Source organism: Perissodus microlepis, chromosome 18 (assembly GCF_051167445.1).
Source record: "Perissodus microlepis isolate ML-2025 ecotype Zambia chromosome 18, ASM5116744v1, whole genome shotgun sequence".
Classification (NCBI taxonomy): domain Eukaryota; kingdom Metazoa; phylum Chordata; class Actinopteri; order Cichliformes; family Cichlidae; genus Perissodus; species Perissodus microlepis.
Genome location: NC_140478.1, coordinates 7597099 through 7617415, shown reverse-complemented (window position 1 = coordinate 7617415; position 20317 = coordinate 7597099). Strand labels below are relative to the sequence as shown.

The following is a 20317-nucleotide window of genomic DNA, read 5'->3' as shown; positions in this document are numbered from 1 at the left end:
TGGCCAATTGTTTAACCCAATCAAATAATGTTTCTATGATGGCGTAAGTACTAGAAAATAGCCATATGAGCTATGATTAATATTGTTTATATTCTATTAAAATATCTGAGTTTTAAAAACTGACAGAGCTTCTGTGACTTGAGACCGTTTCCTTTTTTTGCTCTTCTAAAGAACAGGAAGCAGTTCCCTACCAAGCATGTGGAAGCAAATTTCAAGAATAAAACTGTACAAAAAAGTATTAATTATTCTGACTAGACAGGATACGGGTCAGCCACCCTAAATAGAAACTTTATTGCAGTAAACGCCCACACTTACATGAAACTCTGGTAAGCTCAAGGAAAACTGGAGTTCATATCCAACCGTGTTGTAGCAAGACTGTAATCCTAAGTGTGAACCTTGCAGTGTATGCTGCATGAAAAGACCATTAAATATGCTTTTGTGGACCTGCACAATTTATGGAAATACTTAATGAAGACAGAGAATGAGTGGCATAGAAGAGCTGGGCGTGGAATGTGCTAGACTCCAAACCCACATATTAATAAATTGGCAACAATGTAGTGTTGGAGGTGAAGTGATTAACTGTTGCAAGTGTATCTCTCCAAACATCTAACAACAACTAGCCCGACCCCAGCACTACAACAGTGAGGACTTGAGAGAATTTCTTCTTAGGGCAAAATGAATTGAAACAGTGCACTTGTACCTTCATTTGTATAAAGAATCATGGATTGCTTAGGGTCAAGGTCAAGAAAGGGTGGCATCTACAGGAAAAATCACCTCCTTGCAGATCAGGCCATCATTTAATTTCAACAGATTAAAAACACAGGAACAGTGTTCAAACTGCCTTAAAAAAAAAAAAAATCTATCATTTTAACAATTTAACATGTGACTCAAAAACATTCAAGCTTCAAACAAAAAGGGCACGGTATGTAGAGAACACTACAGTGTGGTCTTTATTGACGCGGTTTGAACAAACAGCCCCAAATGTCATGGTATGCAACCTGAAAAGCAGTTCCTTCTTCTTATCTTCTCATGTTGAGCAGAAGGGTTTAAATATGCAAATATTGTGTATGGAATGTGTGTTTGATAAGGCATAAGTCCAGGATTGAGTGTAAATTGCTGTGTTGAACTGTAGTTCAGAACAATAAGGACAAGTAAAAAAGGATAGCATGACGACGCGGTGTTAACGTTTGACCTAATCTGAATGAGCCAGTCTCACAGCAACAGTACACTTTGTGTTCAGGTGAGAGTGGTGAATGTGGCACGAGATTTAAAAACAAGAAAAGGTTCAAATTTGGTTTATCCGATCCATTCTTCCTAAACTGCAAAGTGCCCACCACCGCGGACTTTCAAGGGCTCACACAAGTCCAGGTTTTTAACTGTGTAAAGAGTGTCACGACACCCGTTCTCCCACTGCCACAGAGTCTGACAGAAACACAGGAGTCTGCCAACTTGTGCCGACGCGTCTTCTTCACAGGCCGATGGTGTAGGAACGGCCTGCGGGGTTGTGAATGGCAGAGCAGGAGGGCTCCGTCACAGCCCATTCATACCAAACCTTCTTCCCGTTGTTGCAGCGCCAGAATCGCACTGTGACATCATCGTCCTGGGATATGGAGATGGGTTGCTGTTGGCAAGAAGGAGCACGGTGATTTATCTATTCACTCTCATTTTTCAACTTTAGCATTTAACTCGGTACCGACTAAGGAACTTACTTTAAGGGGGAAGAGGATGGGGAACCATGAGAACATTCCAGGTGAATGCGTTTCTGGTTTTATACCTGCCAACAAAGAAGACTTTAAATGACAGTTCAACCAAAAGGAAAAAGAAAATACTTCTAGTATTCTGGACTGTAGAGACATTACACCTGCCTTTTTCCCCCCCCTTTTTTTTAAAAACACGATGGAAGTAGCTAGCGAATCTTATAGCACCTGATTTTTCAGAAATCATGATCGAAACGCTCCAAAACAAAAATGTGAACATTTTCATGGAAGAACTATTTGCTTTCTGCACAACTACACCCACCAACGGCATCATTCTGAAACATTAATGAAGCCCTGCTGGGCTGTAATGGTAACAAGCTGCACTCTTGATTCTATTGGTGGATGTAGACTGACAGAAAACAGGTCCTAACTTCTGCATTCATTTGAAGCAACTAGGTCATGATTTTTTTATATGAACGTGCAAAGACTGAGTGCTACAAGTAGGGCTGTGCGACATGTGGGGAAAGAAAAATAAATATCATCATAATTACTTTTTTCCCAGTTTTCAGTTGATCGATACATTTCACAATATAAAATGAAGCATTAGTTATTAGCTTAAATGTTTCTTTCCATTCCTAACTGAAGATATATTTCAATCAAAATTGACCTCATAATTTATTTTCTAATTTTATTTCAAGCTCATGTAAATAAATAACATAGGTATACAGAACAAACAAACATTTTAATTCTCTAATTTAACTCTGCTTACTGACATCGTGTCTTTTACATGAAGCTGTCTGTTGCATTCATTGACCTCTCTTTCCAACAATGTCCTCGCCTTTTGAGCCTTGGGCTGTGTGTGTTTGGGGGGCATGTTTGGTAATGCTGGCACGTTATCAGTTTTTATTTTCTCTTTCATCTTTCTCACACTGCTAACATACTGGTGTTTATGTCTGCAGTAGCCCAAACATTAACATTTCCAACTGTGTACATCAACCTAACCTGACGAAGCTCTAACTCTCTTCCAGCCACATGATTGGTTTGGCGTAGCACCATTCTGTTTGGTTTTTCATGCCATTTTCAGGCATTTATCAACACATGGCTGGAATGAATCTACTGACTTTACATTACTCTGTTGAGGAAAAGTTATTTTGCTGTGATAATCTTCATGGTTTTACCATCCAGCCCAAATTGCAAGGACGATGACAGATTCTAAAACTTGGGAACTCGTAAAAAAACCTGATGAATAAAAAACAAAATAGGCCAAAGGAAAAATGAATCTGGATCTGCTGACTTACTGAGTGTGACATCTTTGTAGAGAGTGGTCTCAAAGTAGCCAGCAAAGCCATGGAGCACCGAGTTACAACCCACTGTGAATCTGAGGCACTGATACCGGTTATTGTTCATATCTGAAACAGACGGGAGGGAGAGGTGGTGAGCACATGCTCTACAAGCTTATTAGAGGGATTTTAAGCGATTCCATCTACCTGTTGAGGGGTGTGTGAAGGTGAAGCAGGGTTTGGGATCAGCCAACTGGTGGAAGTTATGAAGGCGCACAACATAGGGCGTCTCAAAATGGGACTCTGGATCCTTGTCTCGTTCGCGGCACCCTCGTACTTCGTTGTAAAGCTTAGAGGACGACAGAGGAGCCAAGTAGGACGTGTACGAGCAGGGAATGCTCACTCCATCATCTGAAGGTGAGATGATATAAACAAAGGGCAAAATGAAAGTAATTAGAGTTAGGAAGCATTAAAAGGTGACGCTTTCAATATGGCTTGGTGTGGAAAAATGACCTCTGATGACTCTGCAGTGTCTACATGTGTAATTAAGTCTTCATTAAAATCCTGAAATACCTTTGAGAAAATGCTGTGCTCCATCTAAGCACTCTGGGGAGAGTTCATTGTCGCCAAATGATCCGAGCAGCTCGCTGACAATGATGTCAGCTTTCTCTGGTGCGGCCCACTCCCGCATGTCACATGACACCACCGTCACCTGATCCCCCCACTCCTCAAAGCGCCAATTCTCTAGCCTAGAGAACACACATCAATAAAATAAGCGTTGAAAGTTTCAGGCTTCACTTCAATCCCCTCCTGACTCACTATAAATTCAGATAAAATCAAAGGCCAAGCTTTTATCCAATCTATAGACTCATTCAGGTAGCGCAATTGATCTGTTGCATGCGATAATATTTTTGCTTGTACGCTGTGAAACATGGAACATTTGAAAGCATTATTTTACTCACGTCACTACAGCATTGGGATTTTTCTCCACAGCATACACCCTCAGTCTCCTGTCTGCCTGCCTGGCAGCACGCAGGGATGCATTGACCAGAGGACCCCTACCTGCTCCCAACACCATCAACACCCTGTGGAAAAAACACATTATTTTAGACAAGGCTGCTACCCTGGTGGTTACCACTGAAGTTTAAACAGTCAGTCTGTGTTATCCTGCTCTACTTCCAGTGAGACTTATAGGAGTATATTATAGACTGCCATGATATTGAGGTATGAATCAATATCTGGATACAGTTCCTACTCCACAATCCTCATTTGTGACTCTTTATACAATAATTTTAGATATAGATACTTACTGAACATTAGTGTCCTTCTGCTCCTCTGGAACTCTGTCTAGCAAGCATTTATATACAGCCTGCACACACAAAGAAAAGACCAAAAACAAAACAGGTGTTAAATACATTTTGCCTCAAACTCTTACAGACCATTTAAACTCCTTTGTTAACACCAAATACCTAAATGTCAGTGTTTTTCAAATGCTACACAAGTGACAGTCTGTTTTGTGTGGATAAGCTCTACATACACAGACAAATATCTAGGCGTATCTTCACATTCAGGCTGAACAGAGGCCAAAGCAAATGATAATGAATATGGGCAACAGTGTGGTGCGGTGGTGAACACAGTTGCTTCACAGTAAGAATGTTCTGGGTCCAAGTCCACTGGCTGGATCAGGGCTTTCCAAGAAAATGGACAGATGGATAATAATTACAAGCTCATAGGTAAAAAGCTCTGTGATGCATAAAAACAAATGCACTTGCATATCTGAACAGTCTGCCCAAGTAAAGTCTGTGTAGGGGAAACAATTTTACTGCATTTGTATGTCTACTGGACAAGCAAAGACCTCTCTGTAACATCTGTGCCATGCCTCCTCATACCCAAAAAAAAATATGTCTGACTGTCTTACTTGTTGGTACTGTGAATACTTAATAGGATCCTTCTCGAACACTTCGTATGTCTGAGACTCCAAGTTGTCCATCAGAGGCTAAACAAAGAAAGCAAAACATGACGTTAAAAGGTCCTGATTAGGAGGAAAAAACAAAACAGCCTCAGTTTTACAATTCTACCAAACAATGAAACTGCAGTTTCCATTCGTATCTCTCTCGAGAGTGATTTTGAGTATGTCATCACTTCATTACTTTATATTATTAGACATGTGTACAATATGTCACAATTAACAGATTCATTCTTGACTTAAAATGTATCGTTTGCAAGGTCATTGCATTTGACCATCAAAATCTAATCTGATGTTCCTTCAGTGATCCAACCAGAAATAACTATACATCTAGCTATGGCTTCAGGTTGCACAGAGGCATACAAACGTGAGCATGAAAGGGTACTTCCTCACCTGTAGAGGTGACTGCAGGTAGTCTTCATAACCCTTAGCAAAGAGCTCGTAGGCATTGGGTGCAGGTCTGTTCTGGTTGAGGTACTCCAGGTACTGCAGGTAGGATCGGAAGTCCTTGTCAGTGTGCCGACTGGTGCCTGTGAAGATGAACTGGGCCTCCAACTAAAAAAGGAGATCATTTTAATTTAAAGATTTTTTTTTTTTCCAGAAGTAGACAAAAAAAAAAACCAACCTTTTTGTATTTGATTGCAGATTACGTTGTTAAAATCAAACAATCTATGAATGTTATTTTATACCTTGAAGAGTCGAAAGATTATTCTCTGATGGGCTTTCGATAAAACAGGGAAGCCCTTCTTATTGGTTAGGAAGATGCTGGTGGGGAGAATGGCTGCTTTGATAGGTTCTCCGAGCCATTTATCAATCACAGTGTCTGATGGCATATCTGGTCCAATTTCAACCGCTTTAGGAATACAAACGAAGCACAATCTCAGTAACAGACAGGAGCATAATTATTTCTCAATGCCCAAAGTTTGCTGCTTCACAGTGTGTTCTCTCACCAAGACAGATCCTCTTGTTGTAGTCACAAAGGGTTCTGAATGAATTCCACCTATGAAAAAAAAGAAAAGAAAAAAAGAGGTAAGTAAACAAAGAGAGACGGCGTTTTAAAGGAAATCAATAGTAACCGTTTCAGCATGCAGACGGCACTCAGTTGCTCAGGAAGTGCCGTGGCATGAAACTAACCAGCTCCAAGTCTTCTCATCAACGCTTGTGTCATCAGTACAAGAGATCGGTTCATTCTCAGTCAGATCTTCCCGCATGTCCTCTGACGCCATCAGTGGGACGCGTATCCAGAACTAATCAACAAAGAGGACAGCAGCGGTTAAATGAGGACTTCCACTGTCTTGACTTTTCTGACATCTTAACACAGTCTTTGTGTGATTGTTGATTCCTGATGTGCTGCATCTTACATTTGAGGTGTGATGTCCAGTGTGGATGTGATTTAGCAGCACTCGGGCTAGATTGGCATTACTGAGGCCCTTCAGAGGGATCATGAAGACAGGCAGGCCCAGGTAGGCGGAGAAGTTTAGCTCCTGGGCAAGAGCCTGGAGAGGAACATGGGAAAACAGATAAGATAAGCATTAAAAAGATGACATGATAACCTCACTCATATCTCAAGATCAAAGAACCCTCACAAGCACCATCAAACTCAAAGAACTTACAGCCTCTGAGTTTCTGCGTTCTGTCTCGATTTCTGAATCTGCATCGATCCATGGAGAGAGCTTCCCAACGATTAGAGTATTCCAATCTAGACAGAACAAAAGGACGGTTTAGAGAAAGCATCAAACACCTAACCACTTTACCTTTATGCTAAAATCACATTATTCTGATGATGAGTATTTAATACAAAATATGAAAATGATTAGAATTAGTGTCTTAACATCTACTTTCCTTCTTAGGCTGGGCTTTAACAGAACAAATGGTATTTTTAGGATTGGTCTTTCAGCACAACCTACCTACTTTCTGATGAAATTTGGTTTGCAGACAGATGTCCTGACATAAAGACTTCATTGCTCCATTAATGTTGGCAAACTCCCCTGCTTCAGATGCAGCAAAACAGGCCCTAACCATGATAATACCACCACGTTTTTATGCTTTAATGCGGTGTTTTCCTTACTCCAAACAGTCTTTTAAACTTAAACTAGCAAGTTCTATTTTGGTCTCAGAAGCCCACATAAGATTGTTCAAATGCTCAGTATTCTTTTTGCAGAGTAGTAGCTCTCTTTTTGGTGCCTGGTTGGCTGTGAAGCAGAGGAAAACAAACTCTGTAGATATGATTCTGTAACCCTTTCCATCCCGTTGAACATCAGCAGTTCCTTCCTGAATCTTTCTAAAATCTCATTTATGCCATGACACACTTACACAAACGTATGTCGTCAAACTTTGATAAATTCATGTTCTATGAATAAAAAGTAATTTACTGAGAATTGTAAAGGTTGCAGTGTTTTTGGTTTAACAGACCTAATAAGAAGTTAATTTTCCACTTTTAGGACTGTAAAAACTGACTATGCTTAAATTTATTTAATATTACATTTAAATAGAATTTAAAGTGACCTTGACCCCCCCTCCCAATAAATAAAGGGCACCAGTAGACCCCACCATGCCCAAAAATACCCTGCACAGAATAACACACTCAGTGTTTCCTCTCACTTTAGGGGGACTGATGATTTAATAGCTAGTAATGCCTCAGGCTGCAAAAGACAAAAGGGGCAGGAAAACTGACCTCTGCCACATAACAGCAGGTCCGACCGGGTCTGGGCTCCAGGTCGGGATTTAGCGGGCTCCAGCTCATATTCCCTCCTGAACCTCGGGTGGAAGAGAGGCATGCACAGGAAGTCGAACCTGGATACCAGAGGAGGGAAGCACTTCAGTTAACATTCAAAATATTTATAATATCAACACGAAGTAAAACACAAACCTGTTTTTTAAGTAATCCTCCACACACCTCAAATATACTATGGGAGTAGGCAGAGCCTGTGTACTGCACACTTCACTACATTGTTAAGCATCATTGTGATTCGGGCACGTGCTGGTAATTCACCGGCTAGCTTAGCAACCATCACGCACTGAGAACGTGCTAGCAAAGCAGCGCGTTCTGCTCATAAGCTCATTTCAGCTAAACAAAAATTACATGTAGAATCGAAAAACCATCTTACCCAAGTTTGGCGACCGCGGCTAACGTGTCGGCTATCTCTGGCACACAATTCAAATCTCTCCCGCAGGACACCCTGCTCCCTGTGCTGGCAGACGCCATGACTTTAGCCGACTGAATGAATTGATTTCTCGGACTTTCACATTGCTCTGCCTTTAGAAGAAACTGGCGCCATCTTGGCTCCTAAGGATTGCAATGCTTGCTGGCTAACAAACGTGAGACAGAACCAAGATGGCTTAATGAGTGCACAAGTTGCATATCGCGTACATTGTCGCGATAATTGTGTACCGAGCGTTGTTTAAACGTTGCCATTTGATGTTTCACGGCGACTTCTTTTTCCAAGACGAACAGCTTGCTGTACTTTGATAGAGAAAATAAATGAAATAATTATTGAAACCAGATTTGAGAAATAAAAACCCGGCAAATTATTTACTACTAGCTGATAATGGGGACAATTTTTTAATTTTAATTTTTAATTATATTTAATTTTATGTTATGTTTTTTTATTTTTTTAATATACAGATTAAAACGTATTGTTTTGTTCTGCCTGTCTGTTACTCTTTTAAATGTGCTGACAGCCTCCCGCAGCTCGCTGCACTCTACAGTACATGGACGTCTTGCTTCTGCACACATTGTTAACTATTGTATAGTTAAACAAACATTGACCAGAAATTATTAAGATGGAGACTTTTTTAGACCCACTCATTAAGAAGCAATAAAACACCAAAAAACACTTCCCTACTCATAAAACTGGTTTATTTGGCAATTTGTTCATAAATAACTAAAATTAAAAAATATTTTTTCAGCAGAAAATTCAGTGTTATGTGAAATAACATTACTGCTTTAGATGTTTTATCCTCAGATCATTTAAAAAATGTCATGCTTTATTTAATCATCAGTTATTTGTGATATTCTATAAAATTATGTCTGTAGTTGCTGCTGGCCAAGGTGGTCAGTCGGACAAAAACTTATCTGTTATGATGATATATCACAGAAGCTTCTCTATTTGCCAATTCTGGTTGTGTTTTCACATGCGAACAAAACGAGAAAACGGTGCAGGTCTCTGACACTGACATATGTGTGAAATGGAAACACCTACAGTTTCCATTGGGATCCAGGCAGGCGTGCTTTGTGGAAAGTACAATAGCCAGTTGCAGCCTACCGATGACAGTGTTGTAAAAGATGGATGAAAACAAGCAACAAAGTTTTATGACAGAATGCTGTTTGAGATGAAAGGCGAAAGATCACTTTCACTTTGGGACGTTTTGATTGATTTCTATTTATAGATTCAACTAGGCAGCACCGCTTGCTTTGCTTGTCCTTACTGAACCCCACTTGTAGGACTTGCAGAAAGTGGCTTCTGCGGATATCAGGTTCACAGCATGTAGGCTAAAATATCACTTACGTAAACCATAAATGGTTTTGGATATGGAACACGGCGTGTGTATATGTGTGTGTATTTCTACCAGCTGTCACACCTGCACGAGCTATAAAAGCGCAAGAACTCAGAAGCAGATGAGAAAGAGTAGCAGCATCCGCCCTCTACAAACCAGATCTGTTTCTTTGACACTTAAGATTGTGTTTGATCAGCTTTTCAGTGGATAGACTGTGTTTGAGAACAACTTTTGTTTACATTTCAACAGAAAAGATGTTCTGATTTTGTGATCAAGTATCTGTGTCTACACCATCATGGCTTTGGAAGATGTTTGCAGCTTTAAAGAAAGGCCGGTGCAACATAAATGGTTTTCTTTTTCATCTCTGGGGGACGCAGCAATTCCATTTCCTACGAGTGACTATTACAACCTAAGATGCTCAAGATTGGAAACATCTGAAAACAACTGTGGAGTTCCACTGCATTTTTTTATACCACCTCTTCCACATTCCTCCTCTTTCATCAACAGACCGTTGTCATCCTTCTGCCCACCCAAAAATTCAATGACAGTCCAGAGGCCTTTCCGTTTGGCTCATGGAACAACAACCCTGGGTTTCATCTTCCAAGGTGGGGTAATAGCAGCAGCAGACACACGTGCCAGTGCCGGGGGGCTTGTTGCCTGTCCAGCTGTTCATAAGATCACCCCTATTCACTCTCATCTAGTGGTCACATCTTCTGGTAGTGGTGCAGATTGCATGCTGTGGGAGCGAATTCTGATTAGAGAGATCAGACTGTACCAGTTACGGCATGGACATCGCCTTTCAATACGTGCCACAGCTAAGCTCCTTTCATCTATGCTCCATCCTTTTAAAGGTACTGAAATGTGTGTTGCTCTTACACTGTGTGGTTGGGATAAGCAAGAGGGTGCCGCTGACTGTGCAACAAGTTTGGAAGACTCACCCTGGATGACTGATGATAGCTCCTTGGCTGTTTTTAGTAACCAAAACATTACTGCAACAACTTCTCTTAACAGCGGTCCAAAGCTTATATATGTGTGCAGTGACGGAGCCCGACTGCAGGGAGATGTCTTCTCTGTGGGCTCAGGCTCACCTTATGCTTATGGAGTCTTGGACAGAGAGCTGAGGTGGAGCCTGAGTAAAGGAGAAGCCATCTCATTGGCAAGAGAAGCAGTGTTCAGGGCCACTCACAGGGATGCCTACTCGGGGAACAATGTGGACCTTTTCCACATCACAGCACAAGGATGGAGCCAGAGAAAGAGAGAGGACTTGAAAGAAGAATATTACAGAGATAAAGAAAAGAAGGGAAAGAAAAAGAATGACAAACTCAAATAATACTCAATAATCAAAAGCATTTATGTGTAGGAGGAAATTATGATGTTATATTTATCATTGAAAAGTAAATTTTATAATAATAATCACACACATTTACACTCTGATGGATGGATCGGAGAGTAACTTGGGGTTAGTATCTTGCCCAAGGATTCTTGACATGCAGACTGGAGGAGCCTGGGAACGAACCACCAACCTTCTGATCAGTGGGTGACCTGCTCTACCTCCTAAGCTACTAATGGGCAAGCACAGTGGCTTAAGGTGGCTTAAGGTTAGCGCTGTTGCCGCACAGCAAGAAGGTCCTGAGTTTGATTCCACCATCTTTCTGGGGTCTTCCGGGGTCTTTCTGTGTGGAGTTTGCATGTTCTCCCTGTGTTTGTGTGGGTTCCCTCCAGGCACTCCGGCTTCCTCCCACTGTCCAAAGACATGCAGTTTGTGGGGATAGGTTAATTGATTAATCCAAATTGCCCATAGGTGTGAATGTGGGAGTGAATGTGAGCGCGAATGGTTGTCTGTCTCTGTGTGTTAGCCCTGCGAAAGACTGGCGGCCTGTCCAGGGTGTACCCCGCCTCTTGCCCTATGACAGCTGGGATAGGCTCCAGCGCCCCCCGCGACACTAAAAGGATAAGCGGATAATAATAATAATAATAATAATAATAATAATAATAATAATAATAATAATAATAGCTGTGTAATAAAAGGTATTTCCTTTACCTCACACTTTTTTTAACCAATACACCGCCACAGACACAGGGGGCGCTGTTTGATTTTGTTACCGTGACAGAATAAAACTACCGCGGCGGATGTTGCTTGTTCATCATACATTTTCAAAGATGGCCCTTGCTAGTGTGTTGAGCGGTGATTCTGCGGATTTTTCGTTTGATAGTAGCCAGTCCTTTGCTTTTGGTGGTGGACCCGGACCGAAAGGTCTGGGGTTAGAAGGCACGCCCGGGGACAGCCTCAGTTTTTCCGTTAAAAACCCGCTGTGTGTCGGAGACGATGATGGCGTCGAAAGGAAAATAGAGTTTCTGCATGGAACCACCACCTTAGCATTCAAAGTGAGTTAACGGTCCAGTTATTGTAGCTATATGGTATAAGAAACCCCAGTAGCAGTTGCATAGCTGTCGAAACTAGACGTTTGATAAATTTTGACTTTACATATCATACGCTAGGGTTTCCGGTACAAATTGTCTCTGATGTTAGCATGCTAGCGTGGCTACAAATCGCTTTCTCATGACAGATGTGCATGGTACATGGGATAGGTGATGTGCACTTAAGTAAACGTAAACAAGTAATCTCTAATATGTTTACTATGTATAGTATTAAGAGAAATCGTGAATTAAGTAGGCTTACGTTGACGTTTCTCAGTCAATTTAAAAGCAAAATGTGGGTGTTTTAATAACATAGTCACGTGAATTTATATAATAGGAAATCTGACGTGTTATTCCGTAAAAAGTGCAGCAAGTACACACTTTTTGATGGTTACAACTTAAAAGAGCTACCTAAACGTGTGTTATTTCCAAAGTGATTTGTGCTGAGTATGTAAATGTATTTCATCCATAGGAGAGCATAACCGACACAGGATATTTTGGCTGATAGTATACATTTTTAAGGTTTTTAAAAGAAACTCGTGCCTTTTATATACTTGAAATATGTTCAGTTATATACTGAAAAGGCAAAATGGATGAAAATAGTGGTTTCCTCACAAACTAATCGCCTACCACCTCTTCAACTTGAACCCCAACTTTTAGACACTGTGTAGCGTGTTGTAAACAACAGAAGCAGCCCCAGGTGTTGGGGAAAGTACACGGAGAGACCATTTCTCACTTCTCTCAAGTATCGTTTTATATATTTTGCTCCGAGGAACGTGCACATATCGAGAAATATAGTAAAATAAAAATGTAGTTGACCTGTCTAAAAAAAATTGTAATTGATACTGGCCAACTATGTATTAATCAAAAATAATTTACTATCAAAAAAATATTACATCATTGCTACCTTTTTGTTAACACAATTTGCAACAAATTTCTGTCAATATTAATTAAATACATATAAATGCATACATGAATGAAATTTGCAAGTCCATATAGCTTTACATCACATCATGTTAGAGGTTAAAATGTGATCTTTCATTATTATGTCATTACTATGTTCAGTGATGTTGCAGTAGGAAGGAGAAAAGCACAAAGGTCCTTTAATAAGATTCCTGTTAATTGTATTCAGATGTATACATGTATAATGTGTTGAATGAATTAAAGTCACACTTTCTGTGAGTCTTCTTTTCAACTGTGAGTTCTCCATACCTGCTTTTCTAAATGTTATTGTTAAAACACACATGAAGTTTTGATGGAAGAAGACGTTAAAGTGTATTCGATTAGTCGTGACTGTGATGCGCACAATAAAAACAAACTTGCGTGCTCACGAAAAGAAGCCAAGAAATCTCTAGAAAGTGGAAATGTTCTTTTTGATGTTGTAGATCAAAGTAGAAAATCTAAAAGGGGGAAAAAATAAATCTTGATTTCTAGAAAGTTTAAGGCTTGCTGTTGTTTTTTTGTGCTGTAAAGATTTAAGCAGTGTCTCTGAGGATATATTTATTTGTAATAAACAATCCTTCGTTAAAGCACCAAGATTCCATTGACAGGCTTATAAACTGGCATATACAATTGGCGATGCATAAATACATTCTGCCTCTGTGCCGTAGAAACCCCCGATTGAAAACATTTAAAACAGCATGAAAGAGCCTTGCTGTTGATTTGTCATCACAATTGAAAGCAGCCATTGTAGTCTTCTCCCTCAGTTTGTCAAACGCTGTGGAGCAGTGTAAATACAGAACCATATCCCTGCTGCTGGCTTTTGTCTCTTCAGGGGATTTGTTGATACAAGTAAAAGATAAAAATAACGCCATCCTTATCCCTTAATCCCTTAATGAAAACATCCCCTACAGACATCTCCCTTTGACTGGCCAAATCTGTTGTCTACTATACTTGCTTCTGTGACTGTCAGTTCACTGATAGAGGATTTTGGAAGGAAGAGCAAAAGTCTTTCCTCTTATCCAGCAGCTTTCTGCTAGAGCCGAACCATATATTGCACCTCTCTGACAGCTGTAGAGCAGCAGCTTTTTTTTTTTTGCCTCATTTAGGCAGAACTGCTGCAAGCGATCTCTTACTTAAATTTAGAGCAAGTGACTTTATTCTGTTAAAAGCAGTGGATGTAGGGGAGAGCATTAAAATGTATTATGCACTGGTAAGTAGTGTAGCTGTTTAAGAGAGAGGGGCACTGATTGCAAAGTTCTGGGCCACTGCTAATGTTTAAAATGACAATTTGGCAGCGAGCCAGTGCCAGTTGATTTGAACTGTTCAACCCAACAGATCGATCAATCACTGACGTCGGTAAATGCCATCTTTGTGTCTTTTCTTAATCAATGTACTGATATCAGTCTATATATCTAGTACTTTAAACATATGGTTTTGTGAGGAACTTGTGGAAATGTGGGCTACCCGACCCATTTCTTGACTGCTGTTTCCCCTCTCAGTTCCAGCATGGAGTTATCGTTGCAGTGGACTCTCGAGCCACAGCGGGCTCCTACATCGCGTCACAGACGGTCAAGAAGGTGATTGAGATCAACCCCTACCTACTGGGTACTATGGCTGGAGGAGCTGCAGACTGTAGCTTCTGGGAGCGCCTGCTGGCCCGCCAGTGTCGCATCTACGAGCTTCGCAACAAGGAGCGCATCTCAGTGGCAGCCGCCTCCAAGCTGCTTGCTAACATGGTGTACCAGTACAAAGGCATGGGACTTAGTATGGGAACCATGGTCTGTGGCTGGGACAAGAGAGGACCAGGTAACATCAACAGTTATATCTGACATGGACATGTCATTTTGTCTGGTTATAAACTGATCTAGATATAATTTGTACTACTTTAAACTGTACCAATATCAAGATATGCAGTGCTTCTTTGAACTGATTGTAGGACAATTTGTATAGTGTCAAATCAAAACAACATTCGCCTTGAGGCACTTTCTAGTGTAAGGTAAAGACCTTACAGTAATACAGAAAACCTATAATGGTACAGTAATAAACATATTTTAGCTAACATTCACACACATTCTGTCTACAATGAATATATCAGAAGCAGCTTGGGATTCAGTGTCTTGCCCACAGATGCTTTGGCATGGAGACTGGAGCAGTCAGGGATTGAATTACCAACCTTCGAAGTAGTAGATGACTTGTTCTACTTCCTGAGCTCCATTATCTCCCCTAATGGGGAGATAAAACTGGCAATCTGGAATCAAGTTGACCTCATGAAAAACTATGCAGTCTGTGAAAATTGTTCTTGAAAATGGTAAATTTGGAGAAAGAGCAGCAGAACGACATCCAGCAAAGTACAGCTGGCCTGGAAACCAAATGTGGACTTAGTGACTGAGTCCAACACTTGTCTGCCTGCTGCTGGTTCTCCTAAGAGTGGCCTTCCAGCTTGGAGTAGATCTCTGAAGCAGAACAAGGAGCACAAGTTGAAGTGTGTATGAATACAGGAAAAGAGGCTTTCTGGAGATGGAGCTGAATGTGTAGCCAAATTAGCCTCCTGTCAAAACAGGAGAGTCCAGGTGGTTAGCAGCTAAACTTTAAAAATAAAAAAGAGGGGATTGTGAACTGGTGAATTTATGCTGATTTTGTCTTACTCAAAAAAAAGTCCCCAATATTCTTGTATGGAATATAAATGTTTATATTCTATCTTTGTGGCCGTTTGTGATTCAGCTTTTGAGTAATGCACGTAAATCTACTCAACACACATCAGCTTTTCTCTCTTGACATATGCTAATGGGTCTGTTTTTATGTGAAAGATTATTTTGGCAGCTTAATCATGCATCGGTTTTGTTTCTCAGTGTTGTCAAAGATCCTTAGTCCCAGGCAAATTTCAAAGAGGCTTCATTATTCATTCATTCTTCATTATTTTTTAAGCATGAGTTTGGACATGAGTGGTTAGCTGTTTATTATTTAAATGAAATATACTACAGCTGGGCTGTGCGGATAATTATCATTTAAGAAAAAAACAAACATATGCATTACTCCGGGTTAGCCACTAGGTGGCACTGCAGCCTTTCTTTTGCTCTGTCTGTTTTAGTACCTTAAGCTGTGGCTTTTGAATACCACACAGTGTGAGGCTGTACATCACAGAAGGTGTGCTTAAAGAGGCCGCCACGGTGACACAGTAATGGGAAATCGATGAGGCTGGGACTGCAGGCCAGTGAGAGCACGGTGGGATGATGGACATTGGGTCTCAGCCCTGGACAACTGGGTCGTATGCATAATGGCCATACACGTGCCGAGATCAATGCTGGCTTTGTCTGGAAAGCCAAGAGGTCTCTGTGAACAATGACAGCCCGGTGGTATGCCAACAAATGCAAATGACACGTGGTAAATCCCGGGCAATCAATTGGGGAAATAATGATCCCTGTATAAGTTCAATAGGTATGCAGGCTTTGCCATGGTTCCCACAATGCCAGTGATTGAACGGAGAGGTAAATGTCATGTAAATTAAATCAATCACGATTAGGTGGGAAGCTCATTAACCAGCTACAATCATGTCAGGCACTTATTCCTCTGATGAAGTGTGTTAAGCTCCATGCAGACTAAATCGAATAAAAGCGACATTGAGGAGCTTGACAAATATGGCTCAGCGTAATAACATTACATGTTATGACACTCACATAATCAGGGCACGGTTAATGCTTGATAGCTGGATAGCGGCTTTGGCTTTGACAGAGAAAAAAGTGATTGTACCTTGCGTGGCACCCCCCAGTGCTCTCTCTAAAGACATCAAGGCTTCGTAATGAGCTGATATGTGATCCACTGAAATGTAGCGTCATGGCGACAAAGCCGAGCAATGTTTGATACGAGTCCTCATCAAAGAAGACCCATGTGGCTGTCTGTTTCGAGCAGGTCCCATGGGAATGATGTAATCACTTTTTCTCCTCTGTACAACTGCTGCTCTCTTTTTACTCCTGAGCCAGTCATGAATTCTAGGGGGGGAAGGACAGATGACAGACACTGACCTATTTGAGGCTACCCACCCATGCATCCTTACTTACACTGTAATACTGTCATTTCATCCAGCTGCACTGGCTGCTGTTTTTAAAAAAAAAAAAAAAGGCTCTTCGAGCACCTGTCAGCTGATTGATGGAGTAGAAGGAGCCTCTCCTGGCTGCAAAGCTCCACCATCCAAACGACACTTCCGCTCTGATGTGTGCCTTGCAAATTTTAACCTCCCTCTTCCAACCCCCCCCCCCCTCGCCCTTGGTTTTCTGAGCACTCCTCATCGGCTGCATGTGTTTCAGACTGTTAAGTGATAAGTGATTGCATTGGGCGCTACAAAGATCCCAGGTGTGAGGGGTTTTTTTTTTGGTTTTTTTTTTAATGGATGTGGGAAGTGTCTTTTGGGTGCCGCTCTGCTGCTATACTTGGACCTCCTAAAGAGTCCTCATCCACCTCCGTCAACTGTGCTACTCAACACAAGAGGCTGCCTTTACAACTCTCTCTGCCTGCCCATTATGTTTTTAACGAGTCCCTCACAGTTTTCAAGAGGAACAGGCAGGTCTTGGAATGGCAAATTACCCCCATGCATAGGCAGGCACTGGATGATTATCATGGCAAGCTAACGACAGGCTGAGGAAGCTGCAATTTGCCAGTTGAAAGCAATGGTAAGCTCCCCCCAAAAAGCAAGTGGCTCTCTATCCCTAATAGACTGTCACTAGTTTAGCTGCGAATCTCTGCAAGCGAGGGTGTGCAGTGTGAGGGCATTTTGAAGTGTTTTTTAATGTGGGAGATGAGAGATAGCGGTGGATATTAGGTAATTTTCCATGCATGTGTTCCTGCGTTTGTCTCTGCATCATTTTCACAGGTTTGAATTTGTGAAAGCAGTATGAAAAAACATGCCTTTTCGCAGGCTGTCTTTTTACCATCTGCAGGCTGACTGTGGGCGAGCTCACAGGCTGGTGCTAGTCACCCGTTCCACGTCACTCTGGGATGAGGCCTAGCGAGTGTGTCATAGCGCGGAACAAAATGTCTCGCATGTGTCCACGAAGCGTGGTGTGGAGCAAACTGTCCCTCACAGGTCCATCAGAGCATTGTGAGTCTGCGGTGCACATAAGATTACATGTTTGGGGTGGAGGCAGAGCTTGTGCCTCCATGTAATGCTCAAGTGTGTAAAGGTTAAAGAAATGTGTGTGTTTGTGTGGAAGAAGTGCGCTGTACTTGTTTGACGTCTACAGGATGTGAGCGCGATGTTGTTCTTTGCCCTCCGTGGCGAGGTGCGAGATGCTGTTACCTGCGCAGCTCAGGTTGTGGGTCGATAGTTAATTTTTGGCCTGTTTGCGGGGATCAATAAGATCCAGAGCAGGGCCCCTGGGCGGACGGCGATGTGGCCCTCGCCTTGTCAGCAGGTTCCGCGGCCGGCTTCGTTTTACTTGAAGAGGGTGCAGCTGTTCATATCTGCCAGCCTTACTTCACTTGGAGAGGTTGCAGCTGTTCATATTCTCTCTCTCTCTCTGGAGGACATGACGTGCGTGAGCGTTTCGAAGATCGCGCGTGTGTGTGTTTGTTTGTGGGAGCACTGCGGTGTTAGATGTACACCATCTCAGTTTTCCTGTCAAAGCTCAACATCTAGAGAAATACAACTCCCTTTACACGGTTTCTCTGTCCTCTTTGCCTTCCTGTCCTATTGACCCGCCTTTTGTCCTTTCTGTTCCTTTTTTTTTGCTTTTCAGGATTGTACTACGTCGACTCAGAGGGGAACCGGGTGTGCGGTGACTTGTTTGCGGTGGGGTCAGGCTCCATGTATGCCTACGGTGTGATGGACAGCGGCGTGAGACACGACCTAACGGTGGAGGAGGCCTGCGAGCTTGGCCGTCGCGCCATCTACCAGGCCACGTACCGCGACGCCTACAGCGGAGGGCAGGTCAACCTGTACCACGTCCACAGCGAGGGCTGGACCAGGATCTCCCAGGACGACGTGCTCGTGTTGCACCACCAGTACAAAGATCAGGCGTAGTTATAGAAAACAACATAACGTAGAGCCGGGTGAGGGTTGGGAGAGATGAGGGAAGGGGTAGGAACTTATTCTAGTATCCAATATTTAGCTGTTCTGAAATGCCAGAAAGGGTTGACACATAATAAAAAGGACTCATCTGCAGATTGACTGCGACTCATGTTTCTTCTGTGACTTGTTGCTAGCTTCAAGCCTTTATACTGTACATTTTTAACAATGCCAGTGAGCTCCACTCGCCCTCCACACAGTGTGATTTGAGGGGTTGCAGAGACAGGCCCGATGACTCAAACATGCTTTAATACAGTGTGGGAGTAGTGTGGTGCTTGCCCTACATACATTTCATTTGGATCGTACTCTTAGAAACTGCATCTCCTTCTTCAATAAAACCTGTGATGTTCTCTCTTTTTTCCAAGAGTCTTGCTTTTGTTATTTCGTGGGAGGGCCAATTCCATCTTTGGGTCACAAGATAGTGAATTGTATTTCTTAGAATTTCCTATTTATGCAAATGTTTAACGGGATCGCTTCCTTTTCCTTTTGATGTAGTCGTTTTGCCGCTAGTTTTGTTTACATTTCAGTCATCTGTTTCCCTCCACAGATGTGGGGATTTTGGAGGTACATCCAAAATCTGTGTAGTCTCCTCTATACGTTGTGTGTTTATTAGTGGGGGAGTAGTGCTGTCTAAATAGCACTATTTAATTGCGTACCACCAGCCTCAGTAATTGTGCCTCCTGAGTTGTAACAGTATGTTTTCTTCCCCTCATTGATAATGTTCCCTTCCTCCGCTCACGTTGCACAAATGCGCCTTTTAATTGGAAGGGGAAATTTATTCTTTAATTCCTCCCTGACACCCTTAGCTTCTCAGCGTGCAGTGTTGTGTGCCACCCTGCCATGGTGTTTTACAATGTAACGACCTGCGCTAGCGGTGTGTCCCCCTCCAGCGGTTTTTATGGCCCGGAATAAACACTAATAAAGGCGATGGGGTAGACAGCCGGAGCCGGCGCACTTTCAAACCGTGGTTAAAAACTAGTTTCACAGGTGACTAGTTAGCAGATGGAATAGAAATGGGATTTCGATAAATGGAAATGAGTGAGTCTCGTCTGCGATGCTGCTTCTGTTAAATGAAGTGATGGGGAATTGCAGCGTCAATAGAAGCAGATACTGAAAGAGTGACGACGCACGCGTCCGTGGAGAGGTGCTAAAATGGAGCAGATGTGTTAAACTTTGTATTTAAATTTTGAGGAAACTGTAACCCCACATGTCCTCCCTGGCTGGCTTCAGGAGTTGGAGGATGGATTTTTTCCCCCTCAGAAATGGGTTGAATATGACTCAGAATGGTGGATAAAGACTAGGTCCTCCAGTGCCATTAAGTATCCAGTGCACTGCATTGTCATCTAAGTAGGAAGGCTTTTCTTGATAAAAATAGCCAGCTTTTAGAGGCTGTGGTTTTTGTCCATAATTGCTTGTTGAGATATCATTCAAACAAAAGCACAGTGGAATGTGTGTGTGT

At 42.0% G+C, this 20317-nt stretch overlaps 3 protein-coding genes across 3 annotated transcripts; 2 read left to right on the top strand and 1 right to left on the bottom strand.

Moving 5' to 3' along the window:
- Positions 1-261: 261 nt before the first annotated feature.
- Positions 262-8229, bottom strand: prmt5 (protein arginine methyltransferase 5). The gene is made up of 16 exons (XM_084913258.1): positions 8051-8229; positions 7618-7736; positions 6557-6642; positions 6305-6439; positions 6078-6190; positions 5894-5943; positions 5633-5796; positions 5337-5498; positions 4896-4973; positions 4288-4346; positions 3940-4062; positions 3551-3726; positions 3185-3388; positions 2996-3106; positions 1710-1774; positions 262-1621 (listed from the first exon to the last, which is right to left on the bottom strand). Exons 1-16 carry the CDS (start codon positions 8146-8148, stop codon positions 1469-1471), a joined length of 1896 nt encoding a protein of 631 aa, XP_084769384.1. The 5' UTR covers positions 8149-8229; the 3' UTR covers positions 262-1468.
- Positions 8230-9981: 1752 nt separating this feature from the next.
- psmb11a (proteasome 20S subunit beta 11a) lies at positions 9982-10770 on the top strand. The gene is made up of 2 exons (XM_084912612.1): positions 9982-10335; positions 10450-10770. The coding sequence occupies exons 1-2, from the start codon at positions 9982-9984 to the stop codon at positions 10768-10770; spliced, it is 675 nt and encodes a 224-aa protein (XP_084768738.1).
- Positions 10771-11534: 764 nt separating this feature from the next.
- Positions 11535-19217, top strand: psmb5 (proteasome 20S subunit beta 5). Its single transcript, XM_084912735.1, has 3 exons — positions 11535-11825; positions 14300-14606; positions 18530-19217. Exons 1-3 carry the CDS (start codon positions 11571-11573, stop codon positions 18811-18813), a joined length of 846 nt encoding a protein of 281 aa, XP_084768861.1. The 5' UTR covers positions 11535-11570; the 3' UTR covers positions 18814-19217.
- Positions 19218-20317: the final 1100 nt, after the last annotated feature.

What these genes read in the sequence shown, in the direction of transcription:
- prmt5 (XM_084913258.1), bottom strand. Translation starts at nt 8,148, where the DNA reads ATGGCGTCTGCCAGCACAGGGAGCAGGGTGTCCTGCGGGAGAGATTTG. An exon ending in ACCTGCAGTCACCTCTACAG is followed by an intron (nt 4,974 to 5,336) that starts GTGAGGAAGTAC and finishes TTCTTTGTTTAG; the next exon opens with CCTCTGATGGACAACTTGGA. An exon ending in CTTCACACACCCCTCAACAG is followed by an intron (nt 3,107 to 3,184) that starts GTAGATGGAATC and finishes CGTCTGTTTCAG; the next exon opens with ATATGAACAATAACCGGTAT.
- psmb11a (XM_084912612.1), top strand. Translation starts at nt 9,982, where the DNA reads ATGACAGTCCAGAGGCCTTTCCGTTTGGCTCATGGAACAACAACCCTG. An exon ending in CACTGTGTGGTTGGGATAAG is followed by an intron (nt 10,336 to 10,449) that starts CAAGAGGGTGCC and finishes ACTTCTCTTAAC; the next exon opens with AGCGGTCCAAAGCTTATATA.
- psmb5 (XM_084912735.1), top strand. Translation starts at nt 11,571, where the DNA reads ATGTTGCTTGTTCATCATACATTTTCAAAGATGGCCCTTGCTAGTGTG. An exon ending in CCACCACCTTAGCATTCAAA is followed by an intron (nt 11,826 to 14,299) that starts GTGAGTTAACGG and finishes TTCCCCTCTCAG; the next exon opens with TTCCAGCATGGAGTTATCGT. An exon ending in CTGGGACAAGAGAGGACCAG is followed by an intron (nt 14,607 to 18,529) that starts GTAACATCAACA and finishes TTTGCTTTTCAG; the next exon opens with GATTGTACTACGTCGACTCA.